At 41.6% G+C, this 19,429-nt stretch overlaps 3 protein-coding genes and 1 long non-coding RNA gene across 7 annotated transcripts in view; 2 read left to right on the top strand and 2 right to left on the bottom strand.

Annotated features, from left to right (window-relative positions):
* Positions 1-6,818, top strand: part of Uif (sushi, von Willebrand factor type A, EGF and pentraxin domain-containing protein uif) — a 38,743-nt gene extending 31,925 nt beyond the window's left edge. For 2 of the 3 annotated variants that reach the window (XM_077412612.1, XM_077412613.1), the window contains exons 23-37: positions 28-275; positions 364-495; positions 585-750; positions 880-1,131; positions 1,244-1,785; positions 1,921-2,133; positions 2,220-2,375; positions 2,481-2,604; positions 2,902-2,964; positions 3,858-4,048; positions 4,246-4,883; positions 5,038-5,387; positions 5,562-5,764; positions 6,232-6,348; positions 6,680-6,818. In XM_077412612.1, the coding sequence (XP_077268738.1) occupies positions 28-275; positions 364-495; positions 585-750; positions 880-1,131; positions 1,244-1,785; positions 1,921-2,133; positions 2,220-2,375; positions 2,481-2,604; positions 2,902-2,964; positions 3,858-4,048; positions 4,246-4,883; positions 5,038-5,387; positions 5,562-5,764; positions 6,232-6,348; positions 6,680-6,711 (3,427 nt within the window). In that variant the 3' untranslated portion in view covers positions 6,712-6,818. The remainder of the gene's footprint in view (positions 1-27; positions 276-363; positions 496-584; positions 751-879; positions 1,132-1,243; positions 1,786-1,920; positions 2,134-2,219; positions 2,376-2,480; positions 2,605-2,901; positions 2,965-3,857; positions 4,049-4,245; positions 4,884-5,037; positions 5,388-5,561; positions 5,765-6,231; positions 6,349-6,679) is intronic. The other variant, XM_077412614.1, reaches the window with a different exon arrangement.
* On the bottom strand, positions 4,763-7,508 carry LOC143900909 (uncharacterized). Of its 2 annotated transcripts, none has more exons than XR_013257908.1 (4): positions 7,373-7,508; positions 5,598-5,741; positions 5,123-5,460; positions 4,763-4,897 (listed from the first exon to the last, which is right to left on the bottom strand). It is a non-coding gene; the product is annotated as an uncharacterized LOC143900909 (long non-coding RNA). The 2 variants fall into 2 exon arrangements; XR_013257909.1 differs by lacking the exon at positions 7,373-7,508 and adding an exon at positions 6,520-6,683.
* Positions 7,509-7,925: 417 nt separating this feature from the next.
* Positions 7,926-9,935, bottom strand: LOC143900868 (uncharacterized). Its single transcript, XM_077412607.1, has 5 exons — positions 9,911-9,935; positions 8,609-8,667; positions 8,472-8,529; positions 8,297-8,359; positions 7,926-8,209 (listed from the first exon to the last, which is right to left on the bottom strand). Exons 1-5 carry the CDS (start codon positions 9,933-9,935, stop codon positions 7,941-7,943), a joined length of 474 nt encoding a protein of 157 aa, XP_077268733.1. The 3' UTR covers positions 7,926-7,940.
* Positions 9,936-11,666: 1,731 nt separating this feature from the next.
* On the top strand, positions 11,667-16,321 carry LOC143900867 (uncharacterized; the record flags this gene model as incomplete). The annotated part of the gene is made up of 5 exons (XM_077412606.1): positions 11,667-11,819; positions 13,709-13,783; positions 13,885-14,191; positions 14,314-14,762; positions 14,850-16,321. Coding segments are annotated over 5 exons (1,557 nt in total), but the record flags the coding sequence as incomplete, so codon positions are not given.
* Between the last annotated feature and the right edge of the window lie 3,108 nt (positions 16,322-19,429).

Raw genomic sequence — 19,429 nt, 5'->3', positions numbered from 1 at the left:
GGGTTTATACGAGTTTCCAACCGACAGCTGCCCATCCGGAACCGATGGCAAACAATGTGAAACGGCGCCGGAACGCTGCATCGGAAATCCATGCATGCACCAAGGCCGCTGTCAAGATTTCGGTTCTGGCTTGAATTGTACTTGCCCTAACGATTACACCGGCATCGGCTGTCAATACGAGTATGACGCCTGCCAAGCCGGCGCTTGCAAAAATGGAGCAACTTGTATCGACGAAGGTCCCGGATTCACCTGCATATGCCCTCCGGGATATACTGGTATAACTTTAACATATCCACGTATTGTTTGTCTTATCAAACGCTATTATTTCTTAAAAAAAATGAATTCTTTAATCGTCTGCATTAGGTCAAACTTGTGAAGAAGATATAATCGATTGCAAAGAAAATTCTTGCCCACCATCAGCAACTTGTATCGATCTCACGGGCAAATTCTTCTGCCAGTGTCCATTCAACTTAACTGGCGACGATTGCAGGAAATGTATGTGTTTCTCAGATTCTTTTTTATTAAGATATTATATTAGAGATAGTTAGTTTTCATCGTTTAATCTTGGCTTTAAATTCTTACAGCTATCCAAGTGGACTACGACTTGTATTTCAGCGATCCAGGACGCAGCAGCGCTTCGCAGGTCATTCCATTCTTCACTGGCTCCACGAAGAGCTTAACTGTCGCTATGTGGGTGCAGTACACGCAGAAAGACGAAGCTGGAATTTTCTTTACACTTTATGGCGTTAGGTATAGGTTTATTGTTTATTTACACTTTTCTTTCGCTTAAAACTTATACAGCATAATAATTCACTATTATTTTCTTTTCGAGTAATGTAGTACATGGATATATGCATATATGCAAAATCTTTTCTTCAGCTCGCCACACGTTCCAACGAACCGAAGACTTATGATCCAGGCGCACAGTAGCGGTGTTCAAGTATCTCTCTTCCACGACCTGCAAGACGTCTACCTGCCATTCAGAGAATACGCGACCATAAACGACGGACAATGGCATCACGTCGCTGTTGTGTGGAATGGTGAAAATGGCGGAGAGCTCATTTTAATCACAGAAGGCCTCATTGCTAGCAAGACTGAGGGCTACGGCAGTGGCAGATCACTCCCAGCATAGTAAGTGTTCTTTGAGAAGAAACGTAAAAAATTACGAAACATTTTTCCTCAATGTTTCTCCGACGATTCTTTTAGAAAATTAATATTTATTGATAATTACAAATTTCCACAGCGCGTGGGCGGTGTTAGGAAAACCACCGAGCGAAAATACGAAGAGTTATACGGACTTGGGCTTCCAAGGCCATTTGACCAAGGTGCAAGTCTGGGGCCGTGCGTTGCACGTGACGAACGAGATTCAGAAGCAAGTTCGCGACTGCCGCACGGAACCGGTTCTCTATCAGGGTCTGGTGCTGACGTGGGCGGGATACGACGAAACCGTGGGTGGTGTCGAGAGAGTCGTACCGTCGCACTGCGGACAGCGAGTGTGTCCGCCCGGTTACGGTGGTAACAAATGTCAGCAACTCGAGGCTGACAAGATTCCACCCAGAGTGGAGCACTGTCCGGGCGATCTTTGGGTAATCGCGAAGAACGGATCGTCAATCGTCACCTGGGACGAGCCGCATTTCAGCGACAACGTCGGCGTCACTAGAGTCCAGGAGAAGAACGGACACCGATCCGGACAGACTCTGCTGTGGGACACCTATGATCTCAGCTACGTGGCTTATGATCATGCCGGAAACTCGGCCACTTGCAACTTCAAAGTTTACGTGTTGTGTAAGTAAATTCTTCTCCTCGGCCAGTATTTGTCTAATAAACGTTGAAATATTTCTCTAGAAAATAATATTCTTTCTTGGAAGATTTTGCACGAGCGTAAATTTTCAAAATTTATACAAATTTTTCTCATTGCAGCCGACTTTTGCCCGACATTGGAGGATCCTATCGGTGGCACACAACAATGCAAGGACTGGGGTTCGGGAGGCCAGTTTAAAGTCTGCGAGATTTCTTGCAATGCCGGACTTCGGTTCTCGCAAGAGGTTCCCAAATTCTACACGTGCGGTGCAGAAGGCTTCTGGAGACCCACCAATGATCCTAGTCTACCTTTGGTGTATCCAGCTTGTACGAGTAAGCATCTCATACATGTTTGATTCATTTTCTCGTACAACGATCGCATTTTCCGGATAAATTAACGTATATACTTTGTTTCGTAGGTGCTACGTCAGCCCAAAGAGTCTTCAGGATTAAGATGAACTTCCCCACATCGGTGCTCTGCAACGAGGCCGGCCAGGGTGTACTCAAACAGAAAGTTCGAAATGCCGTGAACTCTTTGAACAGAGACTGGAATTTCTGTTCGTACTCTTACGAAGGTAATATGCAATTTACAAACGGATTATTATTTATATAACTGCACACTGCACATTTCTTGCACCAATCTAATTACTTCACTACTACACTTTCACTTATTTTTTTAGGAACTCGCGAGTGCAAGGATCTTGATATCGATGTACAATGCGATCATCGCATACGCGCAACGAGAGAAACAAACGAGGAGGACGGTGGAACGTACGTCGTTTCCGCCGCTGTGCCCGCGGAACCGTAAGTGTGCTCAAATTATAATCTTCTAATTAATAAACGTCTTAGAAATTTTTGTTCAAACGTTTGCAGGGTGCAAGTCGCAATTCTTAAAACACGTCAACTCGCCAATCACTCTAAATGCATTTTCCTCTTATTTAATACAATTTACAATGTGTGTAAATCATGGCTTGCTCTTGTATCTCGATCATATCGGTCACTTATAATTGTTAGATACTGCAGTTTATTGTCCGCCGCCGCGCATTTCGCTTACAGTGAACCTTCGTACTGAGTATTTTTGTTACTTGTGTTGCATCATAGAACGAGAAAGGGTCGCCAGGGCAGTGACACCTACGAGGTGGAGATCTCGTTCCCGGCGATAAAGTAAGGACAGCTCGATTCACGCCAGCGCGATTCAATTCATTTACATGTCTTACCCGCCATCATCTCTAATACGTTATCATTCATTGCATTGTGCAGTTTGTCATAACTTCCCGCGTTAATCACGTTTCAGCGTTCCCTCGTCCTACGATAATAGCGCATAACTCTCAAATTTGTAATAAAGCATCGAAAAGTCATCGAACAGATCATATACTAACGACTAATCTTACGGCCAGGAAAGTGGATCAAGCCTTATAGCTGTACGAAATAAGTAAAGGTTGCACGTTCTTACTAACTGATCACGACTGATCACCATACATACAGGTGGGACGTCATCGTAGCGGGCTGCAACAGGTGTCCACATATTTTCCGACAGGGATAACTTTGTAACAAAATCAAAATCTAATCAAACTGTGTGAGATTGCTCAGCACTTTTTCATTTTGTTGAAAAGAAGTCTATTACTCGATTAAATGGACGTTATATATACTGACTCACAGAAATTAAATAACTACAATTTCGAAAATAATATATGATTCGACAATTTGTGCAATTTCGCTACTTCAAGTTCTGTAACTTGCGCTCACTTAACAGTGATCCAACAGCTTCGATTTACGGATGACAATTCCAATGTATACATTTGACAACATACGTGATCAACGTGACGGCGAATGAATACAGGCGCGCATTAATTATAATTGCTAAGGGTATTGAGTGCGGTTTAACCTGCGACACACGAATCTACTGACGAGGATCCTGGTTCAAAGACAAGGCTGCCTTAACTACATTCACCTCAAGATAACGGCTGTATATACTTGCGCAAACCTTTCCATTGCCTGTTGCTATTGTAAATATTCCATCGGTTTACAAAACGATAACTGTTTTTTATGCTTCGCAGCGATCCGATCCTGAATGCTAACTCAAACGAGCGCGCTACCGTACAAATGTTGCTCGAAAAACTGATCCTCGAGGAGGACCAATTCGACGTCCACGACATTCTGCCTAACACCGTGCCAGATCCCGCATCTCTCGTTCTGGAATCCGATTATGCCTGTCCGATTGGCCAAGTTGTTATGGCACCGGATTGTGGTAAGATACTATGTGTTTTATAAATAATTATTAAAAATAATTTTTTTGACAAAATCAAACAGAGTCGCTCTAGCCGCGAGATAAAAGTATCTCCGTTTAATTTTAGAAAATATCGCAATATGCTTTTTAGAGACAAAATGTCAATAATAGCATTTGAGAAAAACTCATCTCGATCGTTATCGACAATTTTCTTGCAGTACCATGCGCGGTAGGCACTTTCTATGACGAAGAGACGATGCAATGCATATCCTGCCCCGTGGGTACCTATCAGAGCGAATCCGGGCAATTAAGATGCAGTTCCTGTCCGGTGATCGCCGGTCGTCCCAGCGTGACCGTGGGTCCTGGAGCGCGTAGCGCAGCGGACTGCAAGGAGCGTTGTCCTGCCGGCAAATATTACGACGACGTGGCCGGTCTTTGTCGCAACTGCGGCCATGGATTCTACCAGCCGAACGAGGGTAGCTTCTCCTGCCTGCTGTGCGGCCTCGGAAAGACCACGAGAACCTCCGAGGCGGTGTCGCGAGAAGAATGCCGGGATGAATGCGGATCCGGGCAACAGTTGGCCGTCGAAGGGAAATGCGAGCCTTGCCCGCGTGGCACGTACCGAACTCAAGGGGTGCAGGCATCCTGCCAGTCCTGCCCGCTCGGCAGAACGACCCCGAACATGGGATCGGCGGCGATCGAGGAATGCTCGCTTCCGGTCTGCGAACCCGGAACTTACCTCAACGGCACCCTCAACGAGTGCGTGGAGTGTAAGAAGGGAACCTATCAATCGGAACCGCAGCAAACCTTCTGCATTCCGTGCCCGCCGAACACCAGCACGAAAGGATCCACTGCTGTGAGTTTTTTTTTCTAAAATATTAATAAATGTTATTCCTTTTAGAGAAATTACCTGCGTATATATGTAATAAATGTGATTTTTTAAGTTATGTATTTTGACAAACTTATTGTTCAAGATATAATCATTTGTCGATGTCGACACTTGTTAACAGACAAGCAAAGCGGACTGCACGAATCCGTGCGAGACCAGTGGCGAGGAAATGCATTGCGACGCGAATGCATACTGTCTACTTATACCTGAGACGAGCGACTTCAAGTGTGAGTGTAAGCCCGGGTACAACGGCACCGGAACCGTGTGCACAGACGTGTGTCTCGGCTTCTGCGACAACGAGGGCGTCTGCCTGAAGGACTCACGCGGGCAACCCTCGTGCAGATGCAGCGGCAGCTTCACGGGCAAACATTGCACGGAGAAGTCCGAGTTCTTCTACATCACTGGTGGCATAGCGGGAGGCGTTATCCTGATAATTATTGTGGTGTTGCTCGTCTGGATGATTTGCGTCAGGTTGGTAAAGAAAAATTCGATTAATCTACACTTGCAATAACGATCTCGGAAAACTTCTCTTCGATTCGAGTATCTGTAAAAAAAAAAAACTGTTTAATAATATTATTTTAGATATAAATCGTATCGTAAATCAGCATTTTATCGGTAACGAGAAATCTTTCTTTTCTTTTACAGAGCCTCTAGAAAGAAGGAGCCGAAGAAGATGCTTACTCCAGCGACCGACCAAAACGGCTCGCAAGTCAATTTCTACTATGGTGCGCCGACACCGTATGCCGAATCGATAGCACCATCACACCACAGCACGTACGCTCATTATTACGACGACGAGGAGGATGGCTGGGAGATGCCCAATTTCTATAACGAAACTTACATGAAAGGTAAGCATCGTATAAAATATTCCAAATGCGAAATCAAGATTACAATTTAAGTTTTATGTGGAAAGAACGGTTTTGTTAAAGTATCTAAAAATTTAGCTAGATACAGATCTGAAAATATAATTTTGTTGCACCATCAAAATAATATAGTAGGTCGCTAAAGTATGATGATAATGCTGTAAACAATTTTGACATTTTAACATTTTAGCAATCAGTTTGAGTGTTCTATACATAATTATTTGGATGGTGTAACAAACTTGTTTTCAGATCTGTATCTATATAATTAAATTTTTAGATATTTCAGCAAAACCCTTCTCACCGTGTAGCGATGTGATATATATCGATGCGGATTATTTATTCTCACGGTAGACACCAATCGTATTTATTGCAAGAATAAATAATGCGCAGTGAGATTTCATATAATTTATTGTCGAGAGTGCTCATCAATTTTTTTCTTTCCTTATATACAGAGAGCCTGCACAACGGAGGCAAGATGAACAGTCTTGCTCGATCGAACGCCAGTATTTACGGCACAAAAGACGATCTTTACGACAGACTGAAGCGTCACGCGTATACCGGTAAAAAAGGTACAATCCCGCAACTACCCTCGTAATCATACTAAATCAACGTCGGCTCATCATATGTGTGCGGTCGTCTGAAAAATCACTGCCAACAGGATCGGATGCGACATATACCTCGCGCACGACCGGCTATTTATTAATTAATTTATATAAATAATAATTTATATATAAGCTTACGTATATGCTGCCGTCGTCTTTTTACTATCATTAGAACACGTAACAAATTTCCGCTCCATTTGATTAAACGGCAGACTTGGACACGACAGTGCGTTATCTCGTAAAACGTTTCCGATGCGTGCGGCGCAACAAATAACATTACGAAATATCCATTTTGCAGATAAGAGCGACAGCGACAGCGAAGGCCAGTGACCGGGTAGAACAGTGACTTTCACGCCAACGTAGAATATGAAAAAGCGGGAGATATCAGTGTAATCAGACGGGGCGACGACGGTATAAACTCATCCTTCGAGCGACACGTCGTCGTCGTTGCTCCTCGACCGATCGACGGATCATGTTATTTATTACAGTACCATTCTGTACGGCGTACGTCGCGCGAGATCCGCGATCGCGCGACCGGACGTGCTGACGTGTTGGAAAGGCGAGAGAGGAGCCCGATCGGAAATCGCGAGATCTCGCGTCGACGCAAGAGATGTGCTTCGATCGACACAACTTGGCGAGCGACGCAAGAGTCCTGGAACGACGATCGGCAGATCGTGCCACCGATCGTCGCTTCGGCACGCGTCCAGATTAATTCGAGGCGCGCCAGAGAGCCGCAAAAGAAAGAAAAAAAAACGAAATGGGATTCGTCCGCCCTTCGAAGTGAAATTCGATGCGTGTTCAATGATTAAAGAGACTTTACGCGCGAGGTTGTATTTTTTTGTAATTTAATAGAACGTTAAGGATCAATCCAACACACCACCATCTCGTCCCCTCTTCCATCCTTATTCCCCTCTTTTGTATTAACTCATACGACTCGACGTGCGTACGTGAGAGAAACTGTGTGCTTGTATATTAATATAACTATACGTACGTGGATTTATATTTTGTTACTCGGAAGGTATACGCATCACGTTGTAATATAATTAGTGTGCGGGCGCGCGCGACCAGCGCAACGGGGCAATTCGACGAGATTCCGAATTTGCTGAAAAAAAAAAGAAGTTAAAAAGGGAGAAGGAAAGTCTCGTGGAAATCCCCGCCAACCCCCAAGAAGACCGGTTCATTCGCGATGACGGCCAAAAAGCATTGGGAAATATTCATATAGTGTATCCTTTCACGTGACGAGATAATCTCTCTAAAGAACCGGAAACGTGTAAAGTCGCCGGGTGTGACAAACGATGACCTCTGTGCCTGCGCGACGAGCGTGCACCAAACGATGCCTACCACGCTGTTTTTCATTTATGTTGTAAAAACTTTAACAAATAGTTGTTTTTTTTTATTAATAAAATGTATTTCAGTAAAACGTCTCGCGGTATTTTATTTCCTATCCTATATATTCACACTTTTATCTTGTATTTATATTTTATTTATATTGTGTTTACATTACTCATGTATTTTATGTTCTTGCAATTATAAACCTTTAGTATATATAAAGCAGATTTTTAACGTTTCGTCAAATCCTTTATGTGCGTAACTTTACTCGTTTTTATTGGTATTACTCTGTGCATTTTCTGGTTGAGAGTCTTGTCGAGATGGGTCTTAGCTTCATTACTCAATCGAGACATGTCGCATGACGCGATTTTACTTGCCATTTCTGGATCGATGTGAATATCCGCACTGCCGTCCGTAAAATCAGTATCATTGCCATCGGTCGCGTCATTTCCTTCACATTTGGATTCAATTAAACTTGACCTTTCGCATTCTTCGTGTTCTGTGTGTTAACATAAAATAGAATATACTATAGAATATATTTGAATGGGAAATGGAATACAAAATGAGAGAAAAATTCCACACTGACTTTTGTTCTTCAAAATATTAAGAGCACGGGTAATATCTACGTCATTCCGGTTTCGCTTTAACACTGTTGATAATTAAAATTAAATTTCAATAATTTATTTTTTCTATATCTCACAATTTTAATTAAATAATATTTATGTATACACGAAATTACGCTAAAATTGATTAATCCTTACATTGACTTCCAACGTCACGAGCCTTCTCGTAATCTTTTGTCATTAAAGCGATTACGAACTAAAACATGCAGAGCTTTGGTTATCCTCTATTCAAAGGCAAAACTAAATTTTAAGCTTTCGTGATATAATATTAATACTTCAATACGATCTTCATAATTCGCGCTATGTTCTTGATTCATCGTTGCTTTCAAACGTGCTTTTGCACTTCACCGATAATCATTTCTAGTCAGTGATAAGAATTTCACAGAATCGCTTTTATCACAAACAGATTATAAAGCGAGGTGTAATATTAAATACTCATTCAAATTTGCAAGCTTACTCGTTTGTGCAAAAACTTGCGTGTTTCAAAAATTACTAGAAATTTTATTTCACACTGAATAGAATTTGAGATGCGAGAATGTGCCTGAATTAATCAGAATAATTGATACACGTTCATATGTTACATACAATAGGTATTTGTTAATAACTTCAAATAAATTTTGCCAGAATTATTAAAATCACCTGAATTGCGTCGGAATTCAAGCTATCTGATGTCATGTAGGAAATCCCGTTTCTCAGTTGGGAGACACTCTGTAGTAGTCTGCAAGATGCTATTATAATTATATGTACGTGGGCGAAAGGAGAGGTCGTTGGTATGCGGAATGCGTCACTGCCGAGACCCTTCAATTTATTCAGTTTCCTTATACGAATTCGTGGAAGAAACAGTCTTGAGGAAACGTATCGTATAATCATAAATTATCCCAGTTTGTTTTTTCGCGACAAAAAAAAATAAATTTTTATCTTATTTGTAAATAAACACTCGTTTGCGTGTCTGTATATAAATTCAATTGAAATATAAAAGACATAACCCATTATCTGTTGTTTGAAATGATCGTAAAGCTGTGTAGGCTCTTCGATTGTTGATTTTTCAATAATCTTCTCGAACAGAACGTTACCAATATTGTATGTATAAAAAGTAAACTTTTTTATTTGAAAAAAGCAGTACGCTTAGGTACGAGGCTTGGAGTTTAGTCCATACAGCCCATAAGTAATTCAAATAATCGATAACATGTTAAATCAAAAAGATACTTCCATGTTTTGACAATACTGACAATATGTCGAAATTAAAACGATAGATAAACAGAGCAAATATTAAATATCTTAACATAACTGTGGGAACACAGTATAGATATAAAAGTTAAGTACAAAAAAATTATATACTGGGTACAGTCTTCAATTAATTAACTTAATTGTGTGTGCCGAATATACTAAAGAATTAAAATTAAAAAATAACAAAAAAAGCAGGCTTGATAGTCAAACGCGATCAGTTGCGCGTGAATTAACGTTATGCAACATTTAATTATTCATTAATACAAAATAAATCGTACGTTTTGACTTTGAGCTATATGATATGGCTCAATCATTAAGTGTTACATAACGTTAACTCACGCACAACTAACCGTGTTTGACTCTCACAAAACCCATTTTTCATTCATTTCAATATCGAGAATGTAGTTAATTATTCATTTATTTAAATAAAAAATTAAATATTAAAAATAAATTACTGTCCTATAAATAGAGAATCGATATCAAGTTAGGCCATCTTATGTCATTGTTAAAGTTTGAGTAAAGAATAGAAAAAAGAATGAAAAGATATTATAGATTGCTTATCTTATATTGTTATACAGTATAGAAACCGCAGCATCTCTGCAAACTTACAAACTACAAAACTTATAGGTTTCTACTAACAATAAGATAAGTAATCTAATATCTTTTCATTCTTTTTATGTGTTCTTTACTCAAACTTTAACAATGACATAAGATCGATGGCCGGTATAATAACTTATTGGTATCAAAATTCCCTATTTGGAACAGTTTATTTTTAATATTTAAAGTTTGTGATTAACTTATAATAATTACATATAATGCTCTAAACATTAAAAATTAACCAGTAAGAATAATATTAATAATAAGAAATCATTAAAAAAGAGGAGAAAGCAAAAGCGCCAAGCTGCGAGTTGCAAATAAGTGTAGCTTGAGCTTGCACTTGCAACTCCATCTAGCCACTGTCGGTAGTGCTTATCGCGGTTATCGCAACGCGCGGCTGCATCGAGGAACGATAACGTCGAGCAATTTTGTTGCTGAAATAACAGCTTTGCAACTGCCACGTATGTTGCGTCACAAACGATATTTAATCCAAATTATCGTTACAATATTTTATCTTTCGCCTTTCAATAGTATTCTCAATAAATTAAAAAATAATTTAAAATATTTAAATTTAAAATATATTTATATGCATATATTACGGGGGAGGAAGTGCTGGAGAATTAACAAAATTTAATTAAAAGCTTTACTCGGTCATTTCGTTTCGTTAACGCCGACCTGCACTACTAGTTTTCTTATTCGTCATCAAGCAATTATTCTTATATCCAGTCACCCCACTCTTTCGGCTTTCTCTCTTGCCGAAAGAACTTTCGAAGCTCATATGAATTAATGCGCGAATTTGTCCTCCAATTTGTCCTCCAATCGGTCTGCGATTTCTCTTTCTATGAGTCGCTCCATTACATATTATATGTATATATATCTATAAAAAATTAGTAAAATGTGTTATAAATAACGGATGATGTCACAAGTTAAAATCTTTCCTGGATCGCCCTTTTTACGCCTTTTTGCAGAAGGGAATGAAAGGATTCAGAGAGAAACGCGCTCGCTCCGACCGGCTACTGCGGTAAACGACCGGTAAAGTGCAGCGTCAAAAGAAGAAGAGAAAAGAAAAGAAGAAGGAGAGAAGGAAAAGGAAAACGCAGCAGGTCCATGCAGGATAGCGAAGCGAGCGGCCGCGCGTCGGAACCGAGCGAGGGAACGGATAAATTATCGACTCCCGACGAGATTATCGTCTCGAATTCAGCACATGACGTGTTCCGGTCGGCGCGCCGCGACGGCGCCGCGGACCGCGTCGATTCGCCCGCGGTGAGCTCACCGCCGCTCCGATTTGCCGCGGATGACGTTGCCCCACCGGCCCCACGACGGTATACGCCAGTATACGCGTACCGTACTCCCAACACTCCCAACACCGTCCCGTGACGTGCTTTAACCCCGGCACCGCCGCCACTCCGGCCGCATTTCACGGACGACGATCGAAGCGACTACACGACGGAGAGAGAGAGTATACGGCTATACGGCGAAGCACGCACGTCCACACAGTCGTCCATCTGATTCCGACACATCGGCCGCGCGAGGGCCGAGCGAGTGAAAACAGTTGCACAGTGCGGACTGCGGACACAAACCGACACCTTTCTTGACTCTTTTCTACTAACTGTAACTCCGGCCCAAGTGGAAGGTAGACCGATACCGATCATCTCAGGGAGGGTGAGTAAATAAATCCTTATTTATACGTCGATTTTTCGCGGCGCAGAGATTCTCGCGCTCCGTGTTATGTAACGATCTGGACGAGCAAGTAATTAAGGTGCGTATACGTCGTCGTCACGACGCGACCCGTACCGTGCGGCCCCGCCATCGGTTGAAAAGGTGCTGCGTAGTCGCGAGGGATCGATTGCATGGAGCGCGCGAGGCGTGTGGCGTGTTGACGTCGCCGTCGGCGCGACTATATATTTTCGGGTCGCGTGGATATAGCTTCTCCGAAGGTTTTCCCGGTCGACGCGACGCGACGCGACGATTTTGCGTCGTACCGTCCGACGCGACGCACCGGAGCGCGCGGGGTCACGCGATCAGGTGCCCAGGTGCGCGAATCACGGTGACGCATGACGCACCGCGACGGCACGGTACGGTACGGTACGGTACGTCCGCAACCGCGGTCCGCGGCGTGCATGATGCAACCCGCGCCGATCCGCCGCGAATCGGAGTCACAAGTCACAATAGTCACATGCGCGCCCGAACGCGCCACGGCGCTTACGTAACCAGTCGGCCCTAAGTTGGACTATAGACCGTACGTGTATAGCTTTCCTGCAGTGCGCACCAGCGCACCTCACCCACCCACACGCAGCGAGATAAGCCGTCGGGAAAGAGGAGACAACAACGCGCGTAAGTGGAAGTGATTTCGCAAAGAGCGGGATATCGCGAGGGAGGAAAACGAGATAACGACTCTGCGCTCGCTGCTCGCTTGTTACAGCCTGATGTGCCGCTACACAAGAGCGCGGTAGACTGAAAGGAATATTCAAGGCCTTCTTAACGGTGACGATAACATGTCGGAAACAACAAGCTGTTTGCTTTCCCGATATGATCGAGTTAACGTACAATTGCCAAAGAAAGCGCGGAGCGCGCGATAAGATAAGTCGCGCATATAGGAAGTCGCGTGACGTAACACTTTGGAGCAACTCTCCTCGGAGATGACTAAGCGAAATCGCGCGGGCGAGATATATGTCGCGTATCGAGATTCGGCCACCACGTTTCGCTGAGAGACCAGACTGGTTTCAAATTCATCTAAACGAATACCGAATAGGAAGAATGCAAAGTTCATCGATCGTTCTACATTGTACGCGACAGATATAATCTTATAATCCATAAGATTGCAAATCAATCCCCCGAGCCCCGCGAGGTATATAATATGATATTATCATGATATTATCATGATAAATTACTATTTCGCTCGTTGCTCAGCGGGATGAAGATTGGAATGGACATCGACTGATACTGCTTATCAACTTTCACATTATAACTTTCTCGGAATTATGTTATATCGATGCGATGTCTAGAAAGAGTAACCTTTTGTAAGCGAATAGACGTTGGTAACGGGCGACGCGCGGACCGTTGACGCGGTCGTGTTTATTTCGACAAACTGTAGTCACTGTTGACAAATTCAAATTCGAACGAACCGAGTTCGTGAATAGATATGAGGACGCTGATCGCCGAGAGGGCCAGAGTCGTCTCAGCCAGCCGAATAGAAGGACTGAAGACTTTCACTTTTCCGTGAAAGATTCTGAGCCGAGGAGTCCACCCGCGAGACAGAGCGGTATTATAATAATCGTTCGATTGAATAAAGTTGATACGAATAACATTCTCCTACTGACAATCCATCCGTGGTCATTCCTACACTTTTATTAAATCGTCTAAATTATCTACGCTGAAAAATATGTTATTGGTAAAGTAAAAAGCTAGCGGATATCTACATTTAATTAATTTTAATGCGACGTGTTAAGCACGATTAATTATTATTATTATTATTATTATTATTATTATTATTATTATTATTAATTGTGACTTGAATTGTATTAAATCACACACGTTCGTACTTATTTCAGGCTTCCAAAATCCCTCCCATCTACGAACGTCCAACAACCAGCAACATTTCAGTTGAGGAAGGAGGTGTTCTTAACGTAAGTACTGTCCGATCCCGAAAGAGATCAAGGACAGGGGAAACACCGCAATCTGGCGCCGGACCTGGACGGATATTGAAGGAAAGATGCAAACGTTTCAGGTACCAAAATCATGGAACCGTCAGCAGCTTCCGTCATCTGTTACTCGTGGCGTGAGATCGCGGCCACTGGGAGATGCCTCAACGAAAGTGGATACAGTTCCTTTGCTAAGCCCGACGATGGAGTCCGAGCTTTTGAAGGAGCCCTGGGTATTCCCGCGCACAAAAGCGAATCCTACGAAAGAAGAGGATATCGCGGCACTCTCCGCCTGGGAAGAGGACTTTCAGGATCTGAGCGGTTGGTGCATGGACACGTTCCAGGGTCAATGCGATTTTCATATAGGTGAATCGACTACGTTTAAACTATCAGGTACCTATATTTTTATATACGTAAACGAGTCAGGCGTTCTATATATGGAATTTCGCTAATTCTTCTGATATGATATAATCGGCACAGAGAGCATTTGCTATGGACTACTGGCCTTGTTCCAGGTACGAAATACGAGGGTAACGGCGTTTCGATTGCGGAAGAGGGAGGATTGTTAAAGGATTTGACGAGAACGACTGATGATGAAAAGTTGGATTTGAAAATGGATACCGTTAAGACGACCAAAGCGTCAAATGATAATCGTCACTTGTTGCTATCTCCATCGGAACTCGTTAACGAATATGGATTAGGAAATAATAATAATAATGAGGAGAACAACGCATCCAGCTCGTGGTTAATGTCACCTGAATCTACAGCTTCTAAAAGCAGCTCGTCGAGCAAGCAGCTAAACGCAGATATTAGCGCGCCACTCCAATCCGAAGGTCATGATTTGGATTACGTTTCCCCGACGTCGTTTAACGCCATCACGAATCAGCGTGAAATGTGGGATGAGCTACGCACGATCGAGACAACCGGATCGGATACTTTCGACTTACTGTCGTACCTTTGGGAGGTACGTTGACAGATTTAGCGGAAATATTTGACCGCACGACCGTTGAGTACCCATACGATCTATTTTCAAAATTGATTTTTGTTACAGGATGAAATGCGTTCAGCCAATGTGTCTACCGATTCCTCGGCGATGTTGAAAGTCAGATCACTCGCAACGTCGTCACCGGTACTATCATTTACCTCCACAAAGGTAAAGACGGAGGAGATCAACGAGCCGACGCTACCTTCGACGCGTCGAAGGATGGAAACCCGCGCGACATCGACGATAACGTCATCCACGGCGAAAACTCCCGCAGCGTCTCGAAGATCGGAGAGAACGAGGATAGCGGCGACTAAAAGCAAAGAAAGAGAGAGAGTCACCAGTACGACTGTCACCGGTACAAAGACGAAGGATAAGAACGGAAGGAAAAGATATTACGAAGAGAGTGATTCTGATGACGACGTCGCCCTTTCCCAATATAGGGAATGCCGCGAGAAGAATAACGAGGCTTCGCGAAGATCGCGAATGAACAAGAAAGCCAAGGAATCAGAAATGACCAAGAGGGCGACCGATCTGGAGAGGGACAACAAGATACTGAAGATGAAGGTCGAGGAGTTAGAGAAGCTGGTGACGTCGATGCGCAACGCGTTATTACGATCTGCTTTAAAGAAAGAATTTTAAGTACGCGTTAATTAATACCTAGACGTTTCCACACGATCTGTCGAGCATAATCTAATAAGCCACCATTTGTTACGTTATTGTCAAGCATGCGCCATTATTATATGTCTTTTACGAAAGAGTTATGTGGACTTTAATGTTGAACTTATTTGCCTTAATTGTCTTAATGGAGTTAAAAGCGTTCTTAAAGGCTTATTGTTATTTTCATATTGTTTTATATCGAGAGACGGTTTTTTGTATTAATCTTGTCTCCCGTCTCGAGTATATCTATCTATATCGTTACGCAATTTAATTGTCCCGACTAAACTAATCGCGGACTAGCGATAGATAATTCAGATAATTGTGTACACTGCTGCAGTGCGCGTAAAAAATGTTTTAAAAAATACATTGTTTGACTTGCTGTATGTCAGTATCAGCTGAAATATTATATATTAAAGAAAAGTTTATTTTGTTATAACGAGAGCGAGAGAGAGAAAAATAGATAGAAACACAACAGAAATTAGAATATATTTTGCGTAATAGACACACATACACACACACATACAAACATATATATATATATATATGTATATATATGTATATATATATATCTTATAAATTACCTTGTGTATCGTACTACACGAGCGAAGAGCAGAATTACGTTTTTAAATGATAATACCGTTATCGAGAAGAAGATTTTGATCCGAACAAAATCGCACGATCATATTTTGTTCAGCCTTGTATTGTACCTGATACGAAAAAGGGAAAAAAAGAACATACATGTAGAATCTTACTGCGGAGAGAAGCATGTAATTGGTAATACACAGTTTTCTACTACTTGGTGTGGACTCAATGATATCCGAATCGTAAACGATACGATGTAAAAACAAGATCCAATAAAAATCTTTATTTTGAAAAATCAACCCAAGATTCGTACGTCATTCCGCGTGCACGCTGCAAATATAGCGGCGGGTTAAAAATAACAGCAGCGTCCTTCATGACCCGTTATTTTTTTTCTTTTTTGCACGCGATGTCTATTGACGAGCGCGATATTTTAGAGCCCCATGCCAATTCGCGATAAAAGCTATAACAGCACGCGAGATATTTCTATAGATCGTTCGCTGACATTGTTAAAATATGTATAACTGATCGTCGCGAGCACGTATGTACTACGTGCCGATACGTGGACAAAATGCCGCGACGGAATGTCGCGAGATAATTGGAAAATCGATAGCGCGGCGCGGTGTAGGTGAGGCGGTAGCAAACGGACTGCCAGCGTGCCGGCTGAATATCATATCCCATTGTGCACGCAACAATGTGCGCGGTAATTTTATTCAGCGCCTAAACGGGTCCGGACAATTTCTGTAGTGCCGCACGACTCGCTTTCCCAATGGGGGCGACGTGACGGCGGGCGAAGGAAGGAGGTAAGACCTCTTTCCGCTAATTGAATATCCGGCGTCGCGCTAGACACAGAAGCCCGCGTGTCCTCCGTCCACGCAAATTGCGCGTGTCGCGATACGCGTTGTGAATTCGCATATAATTAACGGCAGGCCGCGAGATATGGAAGCCCCCCCCCCCCCGATGACGGTTCGCACCTGTGTGGACCAGCTGACTCTCCTCGCAGCTTGTATTCCCATCTTTTCCATTGCACATTTGCTGATGCGCTAGATGAGGGATAATGATGACTGAGCGGTTTTCATTTTCCGTTTACGCTAAACAGACGCGGTGTTACGTCAGATAAACTTAAACCCGTGTATGCATGTTCTAGCACGCTCTAGCTCTGCCAAACGCGCAAATAGAGATCTATATAAAAGTCTTCAACAAAGTAGCGCAGAATATAGTTGACGTACCAATATACAGTCTAAACTCGATCTGTTTTGCGTTTTGCCTTCGTGAAGATATGTCGAAGATTTAATTTTTACGTTACAAAGTAATAATAATAAAATATTACTAAATTATATATCCTTTGACACATATATGATAAAACGCCACTTCTTTAGAAAATTTTAAGCTTTTATTTTAACAAAAAAACCCAATTTAAAGCTTGAGATACTCGGTACTAAATGTAATAGATTTTGTGAAAGGAACAGAAATTATTCCAGATTTTCAAAGAGAAGCCGACTTAAAAAGAGAAATACAATTGTGACATTCTGCACATCAGACGCAGCGAGAAGAAGAGGAACCAAAGTCCAGGAAGTGCAACTGAACGAGCGGGCCTATTGTGAGAAATATTCATCAAGCGTTATTTTCATCGGTCGTTAAATAATCGCTGGTAAATGCCTCGGGATTAGACGCATGTATACTCCAATTCGGTTCGGTTGCGGGTGCGTGCATCGATTGCCCGCATTGCTTTCCGCGCCCGCATACCGTTAAGTCTGTCAGATCGCGCCTGCCGCACGCTATTATTACTCAGAACTGCCATCGCCCCGTCGCGTTGCACTCCACTCGACTCCAGTTTACGAATCGGAGCACAAACGAATTGTTCTCTCTCTTACATCGAACGCTTCGAAAGAACACGAGAAAGTTTGGAAGTAAAACACGAGACGAACGATAACGCTTATCAGTCGGAAGTGATGCAGACCGATTCTCTTTTTGCTATATTTGCTATTTCTCGCGCGCAATTTCGTCATCTTCGTCGCTGAAACTCAGACAATCCAACGACTCAGTTTCTCGTTTTCCCTTCGCGGTCAGTGTTCATTAATCGAATAAATTTTTATTTGATTACGAATAACAAAGAATTTTTTTATTCGTTGATTGAATTATTTATTATTAAAATTATTCGTAATTTATACAATAAAACATGTCTATTCGTTATTTTTATTCGTTATTTTTTATTAAAAAATGAAATAAAAAATATAAAAATTTTTGTTAACAAACATTATTTTGTGAACGTAAAGTTATAATTTATTAATTAGTATTTTTAATATATATATATATATATATATATATATATATATAAACCAATGTCCTGACTGACTGAACTCATCAATGCCCAGCCCAAACCCTTAAACCTAGAAACATGAAATTCGAGGAGTACAGTAAGGTGATTGGGGAGGAGTTACCGTCACTTATGGAGGTCATTTCTGAAGACATTTTGAGCAAAAAATGTCATATAAATTCGGGTCTATTTACAGAGATGACATCCACTTTCTCAGGGAGCAGACGATGTGTACGTGGACTGGGCTGATGGACTGCAGCGTCGAAAATGTTTTCCTCTTCAACCACGTGATATTCAGGATTACGCTCGATTTTCTATTACTCCTCAACCTAAAGAAAGAGGTCTTTTACAAACAACCTTCAAATTAGTATAACTCGGTAAATATTATTCAGAATAGAGCCCGGGTTTATATGACATGTTTTGCTCAAAATGTCTTTAGAAATGAGCTCCGTAAGTGACGGTAACTCTTCAACCCTAATCACCCTGTATATTCCTTCCATGCAAGCACCCACTAAGAAGGGATTTTTAGAAATTCGACCCCTAAGGGGGTGAAAAAGGTTAAAATGTGAGCACTGGTTTCAAGCTGGTGTTAGATAAATTAAAACAAAGAACTTTAATAAATTTACAATCAATAAAATAAAAATAAAAATTTATTTTAATAAAAACTTGCGTCATTAGTTTTAATTAATAAAATAAAAAAACAATTCCATTTATAAGTATAGAAAAAGAGAAATATATAATGAAAAAAGTACATAATTAACTTTAGTTTCCTAAAAGTGTAGATTTCAGAATGTTGGTTGGTTTATAAAAAAATTACTCAAAAGTAATTCTTATCAAAATTTATTTTTTATTTGATACATATTTACTTTAAAAAGCTTTCAAAAGTACACGTTTTTCAAATATACTGTCTGAGTCGATGAGATTTAGCCAAAGAAGGAATCGATGTATTGAATTTAAAAAAAAACTTTCTTTATTGTGGGACATTTCTTTAGGCAAGAAGTCTGAGAGTCTGGATCTCCTAATCTAGGAAAATCTCTCAGATTTCTTGCCTAAAGAAATATCCCACAATAATAGAGAAAGTTTTTTTTAAAAT

This window comes from Temnothorax americanus, unplaced genomic scaffold, assembly GCF_048541705.1.
Source record: "Temnothorax americanus isolate GAGA-0224 unplaced genomic scaffold, ASM4854170v1 Scaffold31, whole genome shotgun sequence".
NCBI classification, from domain to species: domain Eukaryota; kingdom Metazoa; phylum Arthropoda; class Insecta; order Hymenoptera; family Formicidae; genus Temnothorax; species Temnothorax americanus.
This window is presented reverse-complemented; position numbering and strand designations above follow the sequence as displayed.

Bases quoted from the DNA above. Each gene is read 5' to 3' on its own strand.
- LOC143900868 (XM_077412607.1), bottom strand. From the start codon at position 9,935: ATGGGTTTTGTGAGAGTCAAACACG. The intron at 8,530-8,608 runs GTATTAATATTA...TGCATGTTTTAG, and splicing joins ATTATGAAGATCGTATTGAA to TTCGTAATCGCTTTAATGAC. The intron at 8,210-8,296 runs GTCAGTGTGGAA...GTTAACACACAG, and splicing joins TAATATTTTGAAGAACAAAA to AACACGAAGAATGCGAAAGG.